Source organism: Chiloscyllium plagiosum, chromosome 4 (assembly GCF_004010195.1).
Source record: "Chiloscyllium plagiosum isolate BGI_BamShark_2017 chromosome 4, ASM401019v2, whole genome shotgun sequence".
In the NCBI taxonomy this organism is placed as follows: domain Eukaryota; kingdom Metazoa; phylum Chordata; class Chondrichthyes; order Orectolobiformes; family Hemiscylliidae; genus Chiloscyllium; species Chiloscyllium plagiosum.
In genome coordinates, this window is record NC_057713.1 from 79,763,406 (window position 1) to 79,778,163 (window position 14,758).

The window sequence follows — 14,758 nt, forward strand, 5'->3', positions numbered from 1 at the left end:
TTGTTTTTCTTCAAATATTTCAAAAGCAAAATTTCCCAGAAGTCGGGCAGCAGACAACCGTGTGCAAATTGTGCCAGGGAACATCATGACCTTATCCTTTGGGTATCCAAATGTGGACAGCATTAAACAGTTGACGTGGCAACGGATGGCTGGAGAAGAAATAAGTATCATAGTTGACATCACACCTTCACAATCATTTATTGGCTATGACTACAAGCGAAGAATCCAATTTATCAAGTCGCCTGATCAAAATATCAGCCTGACCATAGAGAATGTGACAACGAATGATGTGGGAGTGTATAGCTGCCATATTGACACAAATAATGGAAACTGGACCAAAACCTTTGATGTTGATGTGGAAGGTGGTAAGATAGTCATAAGCTAACATAATTTATTCTACTTTTATCTTATTTTGTAATTGCTTTTTCCCTTTCCGCTATCTCCTCTGTGGCAAGCAAGTTTCTAGAACATAATTGTGATTTCTGAGTCTAATTTACAAATGATCCCCATGGAGTTGAACTTATTTTCATCAGAGAAAGGAAGAATGATGAAATATGTGATCAAGGATTTCTTAAATGCTGAGAGGCATGGAGATATAAGCAAACATTTAACCTCAGCTTGAATTCAGAACCAGATGAAGTAGAACAAAATTAAAATGCTTACAGGGAAAGGCATCAACAAGTTTTCCTTCTGCCACACATTTGTGGATAAGCAAAACATTGTTGAAAGTTAAAGTTTGAACTTATACTAGGACAGTAATACAATCCATGGATATAAGACCCCTGTGCTGCTAGGCACAGCATGTGTTGAATGTTGCAGGCGTGAAGATAACTGGAATGTCAGAATTCTTTTGCTTTGTTAGGCAGAGTATTGTGGAATTGTCTTCCGGAAGGTGCTGCAAATGTGGAAGAAGTGTGTTTATTGTTCTGAAGCCTTTCAAAATTGCATGCTTATTGTGTTTGCTGGTATTTTGCTTCCATTCCTCTTCAGCTCAATGCACACCAGAGTGAGAAGATAACCAGGTATGCAGCTGTCAGTCCTTTTACCAACCAGCTCCATCATGTATATCTTTAAGACATATCATGAGCCATTTATTTTGACCACACTTCAATTTCTGTCTTGCCCTAGACTCCTGTTTATGCAATTCTGGTCTTCCTCCTATAGGAGGACGGTTGTGAAACTTGAAAGGGGTCAGAAAAGATTGACAAGAATGTTGCCAGGGTTGGAGGGTTTGAGCTAAAGGGAAAGGCTGAATAGGCTGGGGCTGTTTTCTCTGGAGCGTCGGAGGCTGAGGGGTGATCTTACAGAGGTTTATAAAATCATGAGGAGCATGGATAGGGTAAATAGACAAGGTCTTTTCTTTGGAGTGGGGGAGTCCAGAACTATAGGGCATAGATTTTGGGTGAGAGGGGCAAGATTTAAAAGGGGCCTAAAGGGCAACTTTTTCACGCAGAGGGTGGTATGTGTATGGAATGAGCTGCCAGAGGAGGTGGTGGAGGCTGGTACAATTACAACATTTAAAAGGCATCTGGATGGGTATATGAATAGGAAGGTTCAAAGTTTGTGCGAAGATTTGTAGCTGGGGTGCTCATTATTGTGGTTCTGTTCGCCGAGCTGGAAGTTTTTGTTGCAAACATTTCGTCCCCTGGCTAGGCGACACATCAGTGCTTGGGAGCCTCCTGCGAAGCGCTTCTTTGATGTTTCCTCCGGTGTTTATAGTGACAACCGGAAGCGGCAGGGACAGACCACTATAAACACCGAAGGAAACATCAAAGAAGTGCTTCGCAGGAGGCTCCCAAGCACTGATGTGTCGCCTAGCCAGGGGACGAAATGTTTGCAACAAAAACTTCCAGCTCGGCGAACTGAATAGGAAGGGTTTAAAAAGATATGGATCAAGTGATGGCAAATGGGACTAGATTAGGTTAGGATATCTGGTCAGCATGGACGAGTTGGACCGAAGGGTCTCTCTCTGTGCTGTACGTTTCTGTGTCTCTATGACTCTCCTACCCATCTGGTCTCGATCATAGTTAACTTTAACTTAAACTCTCCATTGAACTACATCATTTATAAAAATTCGAACATTCATCCAGATTGTTTTTGTTATTCAGCGATAGGACATGGGCGTCAGTGGTAAGGCCTAGATTATTGCCATCCCTAACTGTTCTTGAGAGGCTGGCTTGCTCGACATTTTCTTCCGCCCTCTTGCTTGTCTACCAGACAATTTTAGAGGGCTGTTGAGAGGCAACTAAATCACTGAGGATCTGGAGTCTCATATAAGCTAGGCAGGGTGAGGATAGCATTCCTTAAGGGACAATAGCACAGTAGTAATGTTAGCAAAATTGTCAGTGATTGCTTTCGTTTCTTCTCTGAAGCTGACAGCAGCTTCTGGTCCACCCATGTGCAGTTTAACATGGATATCCTGAGGCTACGATCAATAATTTGACATTTTTGCCTCAGGATATGTTTTTTTAAGGTTTCCTCCCTGCAATCAGTTGGCAATTATTGAACTCTGAGAAATTCCACTCTTGTGCCTATACTATTGTGAAGACATTAAAACATTATTTTTCCCCTTTGTACACGACATTCATAATTACTAATAAATGACCTGGAAAGAGTTGTTTAATAGTTGCTCAATGTCAAATCTGGTATGGTAAGAACAATATTTCCAATTTCGTATGCTTATGACATTTTGCTTCTCTTGTGCCATGTGCATATCACAATCATTTTTTAAATTCGCTGATGTGATGTGGGCATAGCTGGTAGGGCCTGCATTTATTGTCAGTTCCTTGTTGCCTTTGAGAATCTAGTAGTTAGCTGCAATCTTGAACTGTCATAATCCACATGCCCTTAGATAGACCCACAATGCCCTTAGGGAGAGAATTCCAGAATTTTGACCTTGCAACCTGAAGGGACAGCAATATATTTTTAAGTCAGGATAGTGAGTGACTTGGAGAGGAACTTGCAGGTGGTGGTGTTTCCATATATCTGGGGACCCTTGTCTTTCTAGATGGAAGTAGCTGAGGATTTGGAAAGTGCCGTCTAATGATCTTTGGTGAATTTCTGTGGCATATCTTGTAGATAGTATACAATGTTTCAACTGAGCATCAGTGATGGAGGGAGAGGTTGATTGTGGACATGATTCCAATCAAGCAGGCTGCTTTGACCTGGATGGTATTTTGCTTCTTGAGTGTTGTTAGAACTGCAGCTATTCAGGCAAATTATTCCACTTAATAAGTCTCTAGCATTACATATGCTCCTGATGTGTGCCTTGGAAATGGTGGACAGACTTTGAAGGTTCAGGAGGTGAGTTACTCACCACAGTATTTGTAGTCTCTAACTTGCTTTTGTTGCTACAGTGTATATGTGGTGAGTCCAGTTGAGTTTCTGGTCAGATGTTGATAGTGGGGATTCAGTGATGGCAAAAAAATTGAAAGTCAAGGGTGGTGGTTAGATTGTCCCTTATTCGAGATGGTCATTGCCTGGTATTTGTGTGGCGTGAATGTTATTTAGCACTTATCAGTCCAATCCTGGACATTGTCCAGATCATGTTGCATTTGAACATGGACTGCTTCAGTATCTGAGAAGCTGTACTGGTGATGAATATTAGGAAATTATTGGTGAATATCCCCACTTCTGGCCTAATGATGGAGGGAAGGTCATTGATGAAGCAGCTGAAGATGTTTGGGACTAGGACACAATCGTGAGGAACCCGTGCAGAGATGTCCTGGAGTTGAGATGTCTGACCTCCAATAAACACAACCATCTTCCTGCATGCCTGGCATGACTCTAACCAGTGGAGACTTTTCCCCACAATACACATTGATTTCAGTTTTGTTAGAACTCCTTGATGCCACATATGGTCAAAAGCAGTCTGACCTCACCTCTGAAATTCAGCTCTTCTGACCATGTTTGAACCAAGTCTGTAATGAGATCAGGAGCTGAATGGTCCTGATGGAACCCAAATTGGGCATCACTGAGCACATTGTTGCTGAGCAGTTACTGCTTGAAAGCACTGTTGATAACACTTTCCATTACTTTACTGATGATCGATTATTTCACTATTTGTACTTTTTGTGGTAGTGAAGCAATTCAATTTTTTTAATTATCTAGTTTACTGCCTGTGAGAATATCCCAATGTGATTGGCTACTTGTAGTCCTTACTGAAATCACTGATGCTAGATTTCTGGAAATCCATCTTACCTCGTGCTAGGTCTTCCTGCCATTGCAACAAAATTGGGAATTCTGGGCAGCCAGTTTTAAAAGTTGAGTTTGTAGAGCTGGGTAGTTTCCTACATTATTCACATTGACATTGGGCAAAATGTCAATCATATCACTGAGAATATTCATTTTTAGGAGGGCAGCTAGCTTTGAATCCAGTGGTAAATGTCAGCGCTTGATCCATAATCTCTAAATCCAGCACATTGTTTAGAAATTCATAAGACTCTAGCATTACATAAATATGCAAGAGATTAGATATATATCAATGCTTCATTCTAGGAATATTCCTCATCTGGTTAGTTACTCTAGAAAGATTGTATTCTTTCTTAATTTGTAATTCACATAAATAACTTCAGCAGGTTATGTCCCTTCCTGTCCTAAAAAAGCAACCTAATTTCTTTGCAAGTTGTTCACTTTAATGCTGTACAAGTGTTATGGATCAGGCTTGACTCCTCAAAACATTTTTAAGCAGGTAGCCCAGACCATAAATTAGCTATTTGTTTTAGGTAAGTGTATAGTAGATATTCCCGGAGTGAATTAGCTGGTCCAACTGCCAAGTTTTAAACAAACCAAACTATTCTAATTACTGAAAAACAGATGTACAATTCAGTTTAATGACTTCACAGTTCTAATAGAGGGTCCCTGGTCTCAAAATGTTAACTCTGTTTTAGCCTGCACAGAATCATAAAACCCTACAGTGTGGAAAGAGGCCAGTCAGTCCATCAAGTCTGCACATCTGAAGAGCATCCCACCTATTCCTAGCTGCCAACCCTATCCCTGTACCCCAACATTTACCATCTCTAATCCTTCTCAAACAAAATCAGAAATGCTGGAGATACTCAGAAGATCTGCCAGCAACTGTCAGTGGGTGGAATGAGGAACATCCTTATACCCAACAGGGCAATTTTGCATGGCCAGTCCACCCAGTTTGCACATCTTTAGACTGTGGAAGGAAACCAGATCATCTGGTGGAAACCCATGCAGAGAGGGGAAAACATGCAAACTCCACACAGACAGTTACCAATAGCTGCAATTGAGCTCCAATCTCTGGTGCTGTGAGGCAGCGGTGCTGACCACTGAGCCACCATTCCACCCACTGACGTGCTGGCAGACCTCTGAGTTTCTCCAGTATTTTCTGATTTTATTTAATAACTTTATACATAGTGTAGACTTATTTTGTGGATTGATAAGTTTCTACATATATAGAAAGTTTGCAGATGACACCAAAATTGATGGCAGAAGAGACAGCGAAGAAGGTTTTCTAAGATTACACAGGGATCTTAATGAAACGGGTCAAAGGGCTGGAAAGTGGCAGGTGGTGTTCAGTCTGGATAAGTGCAAGGTATTGCATTTTAATACCACAAAGGGTAGGGCTTGTACAATTAATGGTAAGGCCTTGGGTAGTGTTGTAGAATAGAGGGACCTAGGGGTTCAGGTACATACGTCTTTGATGTTTGTGTCACATATAGACAGGGTGGTTTTACACACTTGCTTTCATTGCTCAGTCCTTTGGGTTTGGAAGTCATGTTGAGGTTGTACATGACATTAATAAGGCCAGTTCTGGAATATTGTGTCCAGTTCTGGTCGCCCAGTTATAGAAGGATATTATTAAGCCAGAAAGGATTCAGAAGAGATTTACCAGAATGTTGCCGAGAATGGAAGGTTTGAGTTATAAAGAAGTTTATAAAATAATGAGGGGTATAGACAGAGTTAATTGCAGTTGTCTTTTCCCTATGATGGGGGATTTCAAGACTAGGGGACACATTTTTAAGGTGAGAGGAGTGACATTTTAAAAAAGAGATGAGGGGCATTTTATGCAAAGGCTGGTTTATGTGTGGATTGAACTTCCTGAGGAAGTGGTAGATGTGTTACAATTACAACGTTTCAAAGAGATTTGGATAAATACATGAATAGGAAAAGTTTGGAGGGATATGGGCCAGGAGCAGGCAGATGAGACTAGACAAGTTTGGAATAATTTTCAGCATGGATAGGTTGAACTGAAGGGTCTGGTTTCATGGTTCCATGACTCTGACTTTGTGAGAAGGGAAAAATGTGGGTTAATGCATATAATCATTTCCAATCAGTTAAAGTTTAGAATAGTATTGTCATATAGTCTAATATCTGACATTTTTCTTTTGCTTAAAAATTGTCAATTTATGACAAAAACACGGGTTGTGTAATGTGTTACTTATCACCAAAAAGCCATCCGTTATTACATTCAGCGATTTCCTCCTCCTCTTATCTTTGAAAATGTGTACTTTCCTATCTACAGAAGTAAACCATATATGAAGATACAGACTGACATAAATTTCAGATAGTGCGAGGAAATGGGGTTTGAACCAAATACAATGTTTCAAACAATTTATTTTATATGTTTACTGTACTTGATAATTTCTACTTTTCTTGGAGAACATATTATCAGCACAACATTCTAGTCAAAATAATATTCTATTCCAATTATACATTACAGTCCAAAAGATTACTGTTTTTGTAAGATCCTGCTGCATTAACAGATTTCTTTGGAATAATGATTTTAAAGTTGCCTCTTCTTCTCATAAGTACACTTTTTTTTAACACATAAAAGTTATCATCATTCTGAAGTCTTCCGCAGAAGTGGGTTGTGCCTGCGACTATCCACTTATTAAACTTTGGCCTTAGGAGCTCAGCTACAGGAAGATGGTAAGGGACAGAAGGAAAAGAATTGCCACTGATAGATCAAATGTACATTCATAGAATGACTTCAAGTGGCTATAGTAGGCTACAATGCAAGGGAAGAGATTGCAAAATTCAAGAACTAAGAGGGAAAGGTTCCCTACTTACTTTAACATTCATGTATTAATTGCAGTTGTAAAATTGACTCCTGAAAACAGTATCTATTCTTAAAAAGTTACATCTTAAGACCTATGAACAGTGAGTAACAAGTAAGTTCTATGAAAATAAAATAATTGTTTTGTATCTCCATTATATCAAGAAAAGATACACACATTTATAAAAACCACATTTATTGCATTTAAATTTATTCATTTTTGTAAACTTTGTATAAAACAGCAGTTCATTCATAGAGTCTCAGAATGGTAGAGTCATACAGCATGGAAAAAGACCCTTCGGTTCAACTCATTCATGCCAACCAAGTTTCCCAAACTAAACTAGTCCCATTTGCCTGAATTTGCCTGATATCCCTTTAAACCTTTGCTATTCATGTCGAAAAGTGTGGTGCTGGAAAAATACAGCAGGACAGACAGCATCTGATGGGCAGGAGAATCCAAATATTGGCTCCGCATCCTGATGAAGGGCTTATGCCCGAAAAGTCGATTCTCCTGCTCCTTGGATGCTGCCTGACCTGCTGTACTTTTCCAGCACCACACTTTTCAACTCTGATCTCCAGCATTTGCAGTCCTCACTTTTTCACTTAGATTTAGATTGCTTACAGTGTGGAAACAGGCCCTTCGGCCCAACAAGTCCACACCGACCTGCTAAAGCACAACCCACCCATACCCCTACACTTACCCCTTCACCCAACACTACGGAATTGAACCCGGGTCTCTGGCGCTGTGAGGCAGCAGTGCTAACCACTGTGCCACCGTTTCCTTTTCTGTTCATGTACCTGTCCAACTGTCCCTTAAATATTGTAACTGTACCTGCATCTTATCACTTCCTCTGGCAGTTCATTCCATACACGAACTACCCTCTGTGTGAAAATGTTGCCCCTCAGCTCCCTTTCAAACTTCTCCTCGCACCTTAAAAATAGCCCTCTAGTTTTTAATTCCCTACCTTAGGGAAAGAACCTTTGCTATTCACCTTTTCTATGCCCCTCATGATTTTACAGACCTCAATAAGGTCACCCCCCAACCTCCTAGGATCTAGTGAAAGAAGTGTCAGCCTATCCAGCCTTTCCATATAACTCAAACCCTCCACTCCTGGTAACATCCATATTAATGTCACCAATATCCTGAACAACAGTAACATGGCATCCCAAACCCTATATTCTGTGGTCTGAGCAATGAAGTCAAGTGTGCCAAAGGCCTCTTTACCTTTCTATCTACCTGTAATGCAACTTTTGAAGAACTATGTACCCGAATGTATCCACTATACCATCAATTTTGATTTTATCCACAAACTTACTAACCATACTTCCTAAATTCTCATTCAAGTTATTTATATAAATTGAATGCAACAATACTGGAAATCATAGTGACATTAAAGAATCCAAAACTACATGGCAAACAAGCCGTGAAATGGAAGGCTTCTCACCTTTACATTTTAGTCGATCCTTGCAAAATCATAGAAGCATAAAAACTAACAGCAATAGTAGGCCATTCAGCCCCTTGAACCTTGAACTTCCATTCAATGCGATCATGGCTGATCCTCTATCTTAATGCCATGTTCTTACTTTCTCTGCCTATCTATTGATGGCTTTAAAACCTAGGAATGTATCTGTCTCTTTCTTGAATATATTCAGTGACTCCACAGCCTTCTGTGGTAGAGAATTCCACAGGTTATCTTTGAACAAAGAAATGTTGCTTCATCTCGATCCTAAATGATTACTCCAAAACTTGGGAATGTATCCCTTGATTCTAGATCTCCCAATAAGGGAAAACATCATCTATTCAGTATAACCCTGTGAGAATTATAGAATTTTCAATTAGATCCTCTGTGATCCTTCTCAAATCTACTGAATACAGGCTGAGTCATACCAATCTCTCCCCATAGGACAGTCCTTGTCACCAGATTAGCAAACCTCCACTGCACTTCTTTGATGGAACGTATAGTCTTTCTCCGATAGGGAGATCAAAATTGCATGAAACGCTCCAGGTGTGATCTCACCAAGGCCCTGTTTAACTGTGCTACTTCTGAACTCAAATCCTCTTGCAAAGAAAGGCAACGTACCGTTTACCTTCCTAATTGCTTGCTGCACCTGCCTGTCTACTTTCATTGATTGGAATACAAGGACATCCACAGCTCCCAACATAGCATCATTTAAAGAATACTCTTCCTTTCTGTTTTGTTACAATGAACTGTGTAACTGACATGTACTGCATCTGCCATGTGTCATGTGGCACTACTCCAGTAATGAAAAACCTCATTCTCATGCCACCAGACAGGATGAAGTCAGAAGAAATAATTGTTTTTAACTCACCAGTCAATTTCAGTGATCAAAAAGGGCTGGGATTTTAAAGGTCTTGACACGTTCTTTTGATATTTTGACAGCTCTATGACACTTTAGAAGTATCAGTGAGATTATGTACTTTTTACACCAAAGCACATCTACTTTTAACAATCCCAAATATTGGGTACATCTGTCTGAAAGGGTACCTCACCTTTCCCAAAGACGTTCTCATCACAGACATCCACAAGGGTACCTTATCTCTCTAAAATGGTATTCTGGCTGACCAGATAAACCCACGAGGTTCCGACCAGCTCTTAGCCTCAGTCACCAGCTTTGGGTTTTCAGACATGATATCACCAAATCACACAGGAATGGAGGTAGCTGATGATTTAAATTTTTAACTGAAAATAGCATGGTGAAAGTTTTGGTGTGTAACTGAGCAACACACTTGAATAAATATAAAATGAATAGTGTAGTATGATGTTGATTTAGCTGACAAGATATACCCTGTTCCAGTGCATATTTTACATTCTGTGTTCTGGATATAAGGCTTGCATAAGTCCCAGTGATTTAGGTATGTGAGAACTCTCTTGGTGGTGTGTGTTTTGGGAACTCTACTGTGCAGCTCCTGACAGAAGGGAAACCTGTGAGTACTCGAGTAAAGTGAAGGCCTTTCAGGATTATGAGAGTTTCATGCTAATTTTATTCATTGTTGGAAAGTGGTTCTCTGCCTTTTGGAGGCAAATATCAGTTCAATCAGAGGAGAGATTGTGTGTCTATGTTTCTGTGTCTGTTTAATTCTGTGTGTCTGTGTGTGCCTGTGTGATTCTGTGTGTGTGTGTCTGTATGATTCTGTGTGATTACATGAGATTCTGTGTGTCTGTGATTCTCCTACCATTGGTACACCGACACAAATCAGTAACTTGTCATCTTTCACTCTCATATTCCGGTCACTTTACATCTCCCAGAATGTGCTGGTTATCACTGGGGAACAGTCTCTACACACATTGACTCCCAGTAGGGTATGGCTCCCACACACACTGACTCACAGTAGGGTATGGCTCCCACACACACTGACTCTCAGTAGAGTTTGGCTCCCACACACACTGACTCTTATTGGGGTACAGCTGCCACACACAAAAACTCTCATTGGGGTATGGCTCCTACCCACACTGACACTCACTGGGGTATGGCTCCCACACACACTGACTCTCATTGGGGTACAGCTCACACACACACACACACTCTCACTCACACTCTTACAGGTGTACAGGTTTTTTTACCTGAGCCACGCAGGAACCAATCCTCTGCTGATCCATCGAACTGCCGTGATAGTGAGGGCTTTAAGCTAGAAAGTGGACTTGAGAAATCATGTGAAGAAAGAGAAAGGACAAGGCAAAAAGGCAAGAGATCAATAAAAGTGATGAGAATCAGAGCATGGAAGGAAAGGATACATTTAGGAGTGCACACGAAAATAAGGCTGGAATTTGTAAGCATTTTAAAAGGAAAAAAACTAAGGAGTCCAGGTCTTATTGCCCGCAGCATTTATAATAAAACAGGTGAATTATCAACTCATCTAGAAACTAATGATGATAGCCATTACAGTGACAAAACTGCAAGATAACCAGGGCTGGGACCTGAATATTGAAGAGACTTTTGGAATTATAAGAAGCCAATGAAAGATGGTGGGACAACTCTGTGAATTAAGGAGGTCCTACGTTCAATAGTCAGAGATATTCTTAGTTCTAAAGATAAAAAATTAAAATCAGTTTTGGGTGGAGATCAGAAATAACATGTGTGAAGATGGTTTATAGGCCTCCTTACAGTAATGATGCTGTTTTGATTGGCTGTACAAAAAGAAATAATGGGGCTTGTAAGAAATGTAGATAAATAGTCATGGCTAATTTTTAATACACAGTTTGGAAGAATCAGATTAGCAAAACAAATCAGATTAGAAGAAGAGTTCACAGAGTGTTTTCAGAATAATTTCTGAGATCAGGCTATTCTACAGCCAATTGTGTACAATGAAAGAGGCTTAACTAATGACCTCACAGCAAAGGGACCTCTACGTAGTAGTGATAATAATATAATTAAAGTTCATTTTCAACTTGAGGAAGAAAAAGGTGAGAAATGTGGGTGGAAGACTAGCATCCTAAACTTAAAGGCAATTGCCAGGGCATGAGGATAGAGTTGGTTAAAGTGAACTTGGAAAATGGGTTCAAAGGTAAGAACAGTAGAGAAACAATAGCAGACACTTAAGGTGTTTCATAACTCTCAGCAAAGATATATACTCTACTGAGAAGAAGCAACTCTGAGAAGAATGTGCTTTCTGTAGCTAACTAAGAAAGTTTAAAATTGTAACAAATTGATACAAAAAATATAACATTGCAATGATTATTGATAAGTCAGAAGATTCAACAAGATTTTGAAATCAGTAAAGAATGACAAAAAAAGGAGCAAGAAATTAGAATATCAGGGAAAGGAAGCTTGAATTCTAAAAACAGATTTGGGTTCATACAAGTTTTATTTAAAATGAATAGAGCAACTAATGTCAACATTGCTGCTTGGAGAGTGAGACCAGGGATTGAATCATGAAAAACAAGGAAATGGTGGAAATATTGTACAGATATTTTGTGAATGTCTTCACTGTACAACATTAAATAAAACAAGAATATATGAAAATCAAGATGTAAAAGTATGGGAGGAACCTAAGACAGTCATCATCACACGAGAAAAGGTATTGGGCAATTAGATTTAAAGGCTGAAAGATGCCCTGGACCTGATGGGTTTTTTTAATAGATATTTTTATTGAAAATTTAACATATTTTTACAAGTTTACAAAATATAAAAAAAACCCAAGTATCAACATTGATATACAATTAAATCTTAAATAAATAATAACCAAATTTTAACAAAAGAAAAATACCAAGAAAAGAAAACAAAACTTAGCTAACTACTAATCTAACCTACAACTAACCAGAGTGTATAATTAAGTCTCTTACATTATTCAAATAAGGTAAAAAAAAACGACCGATAACACAGAAATTGGGTCGTGAGATACATGCTCGGAATGTACTAACATCAAATTGTAACAAAACCCGTATTCATGCGGGATTCTTCTCCCAAGGGGCCCCGGACCAGCCAGGTTCGCCATCTCAATTAAATAAAAGCCCTTGTTAGGATGGCTGAAATATCTGTATTTATATAATTCAAGAAGGGCTGCCATATTTTATGGAATAATGCGGTCATTTGGTGCACCATATTTGTAAGGAAGTCAAGGGGAATACATTCCATAATTAATCTGTGCCAATTTGAAAGTCCAGGGGGGCCCTCAGCCACCCAGTTTACCAAAATATTTTTCCTCGCACAGAAAGAGAGAATAGAAAATAATCTCTTCCCGTGCATATCCAGGGAGGGTAAGTTTGAAAAGCCCAAAAGGAGAGATACGGGGTCCAATCTAATTTCCGTTCCTAAGATTTCTGTCAGGGCACTTGCTACTTTAGTCCAATATCTACGGATCTTATGACAGGGCCATAAGCAATGCACAAGAGTGCCCACCTCTATTTTACGTTTGGGACACATTGGAGATGCTCCTGCCTTAAATTTTGCCAATCGATCCAGTGCTATATGGGCCCTATGAAGTATCTTCAGCTGGATAGCCTGAGTTCTGTTGCAGATGGTGATTCTTCTGGCGTTTTCCCAAATGTCATTCCACGTTTTTATAAAGATTTCTAGTCCCAAATCCTGATCCCATGTTTTAAGCAGATTGTCCATATATCCCGATACTTCATCATGTAGTAAATGATAAATAGTACTGACAGAAGCTACCCCCATTGGCTATAGCACTCTACATTCTCTATCTGATTTATAAAGACTATCTAATAACGTAGTCTTCTTCTGTATGTAATCTCGAATTTGGAAGTATCGAAAGAGGTCTCCATTAGGTAATCCCTATTTCTGACACAGCTGTTCAAAAGACATCAGGACCCCATCTTTAAACAGATCCCCTAAACACGAGATACCCCTAGATCTCCAGAGTTTCAAAGTGGCATCTGTAAGCCCCAGTTGAAATCCCCATGCTCCCACTATCGGCGGATAGGGGGATGTTTTATGTGAGTTGCCCTCATTTTGCCGCATTATATTCCAAGCTTTAATTGTGTTTAGTATTATAGGGTTTTTACAGTGGTCCGTAATGATTTTCCTCTTGTCTGAAAATAAAAGGTTAATAAGTGGGCATTTTACTTGAGAAGCCTCGATGTCCAGCCAGATTGGGTCTTGTCTGACCCACATTCAATCAGCTATGTAACTTAATAGGGAACTTAACTGATATTTCCTAAAATCTGGGAAATTCAATTCTCCCCTTGCCTGTGGAAGCTGTAGCTTCTTCAGCTTAATGAGGGGCCGTCTATGATTCCAGATAAAGGAACCCAGCCAGCCATATAATTTACGTAGTGCCAGCCTCGGCAGCATTACCGGAAGCATTCTCATAGGGTATAGGAGACAGGGCATTTTAATTAGTGCTATTCTACCGAGCCAAGAAATTGGAAGGTCTCCCCATTGCTGGAGGTCCTGCCTTATCCTTTCCAGTAAATGCACAAAGTTAGCCTCGTATAATTGACCAAATACTGGAGTAATAAAAATGCCTAAATATAAAAAACCCTCCAGGGACCACCAAAAGGGAAAGTGGGATCCGTCCAATAAGTGGGATATGCTAGCAAGGCCACCCCTTGACATAGCCTCCGATTTTGAGAAATTAATTTTGTAGCCTGAAAATATACTAAATGTATTAATAACTTGGATTAAGCGAGGCACGGACATCAGAGGATTACTGAGAAATAGGAGGACATCATCTGCATGAAGGGTAATTTTATGTTTACCTGTAACAATCCTCGGGGCCGTTATATTAGGGTCAGCCCATATAGCTTCTGCTAGTGGCTCAATTGTTAGCGTAAATAGCAATGGTGAAAGAGGACATCCCTGACGGCAGGGATCCACACTGAAGCTATCCGAGCCTAATCCATTGGTAATCACAACTGCTTTGGAATCACTATACAGTGTTGAGACCCATTTGGTAAACACCTTTCCAACACCAACATTTTTCAATGTGTAAAACAAATATGACCATTCAACCCTGTCGAACGCCTTTTCAGACTACTACTACCGAGCCAGGAAATTGGAAGGTCTCCCCATTGCTGGAGGTCCTGCCTTATCCTTTCCAGTAAATGCACAAAGTTAGCCTCGTATAATTGACCAAATACTGGGGTAATAAAAATGCCTAAATATAAGAAACCCTCCAGGGACCACCAAAAGGGAAAGTGGGATCCGTCCAATAAGTGGAATATACTAGCAAGGCCACCCCTTGGCATAGCCTCCGATTTTGAGAAATTAATTTTGTAGCCTGAAAATATAGTAAATGTATTAATAACTTGGATT

At 39.8% G+C, this 14,758-nt stretch overlaps 1 protein-coding gene across 4 annotated transcripts in view; it reads left to right on the forward strand.

Annotated features, from left to right (window-relative positions):
- Positions 1-14,758, forward strand: part of LOC122549138 (CD226 antigen-like) — a 50,648-nt gene that overhangs the window by 19,946 nt on the left and 15,944 nt on the right. For 2 of the 4 annotated variants that reach the window (XM_043688469.1, XM_043688471.1), the window contains exon 3: positions 27-365. In XM_043688469.1, coding sequence (XP_043544404.1) covers positions 27-365 — 339 coding nt within the window. The remainder of the gene's footprint in view (positions 1-26; positions 366-14,758) is intronic. The other 2 variants (XM_043688470.1, XM_043688472.1) reach the window with 1 other exon arrangement.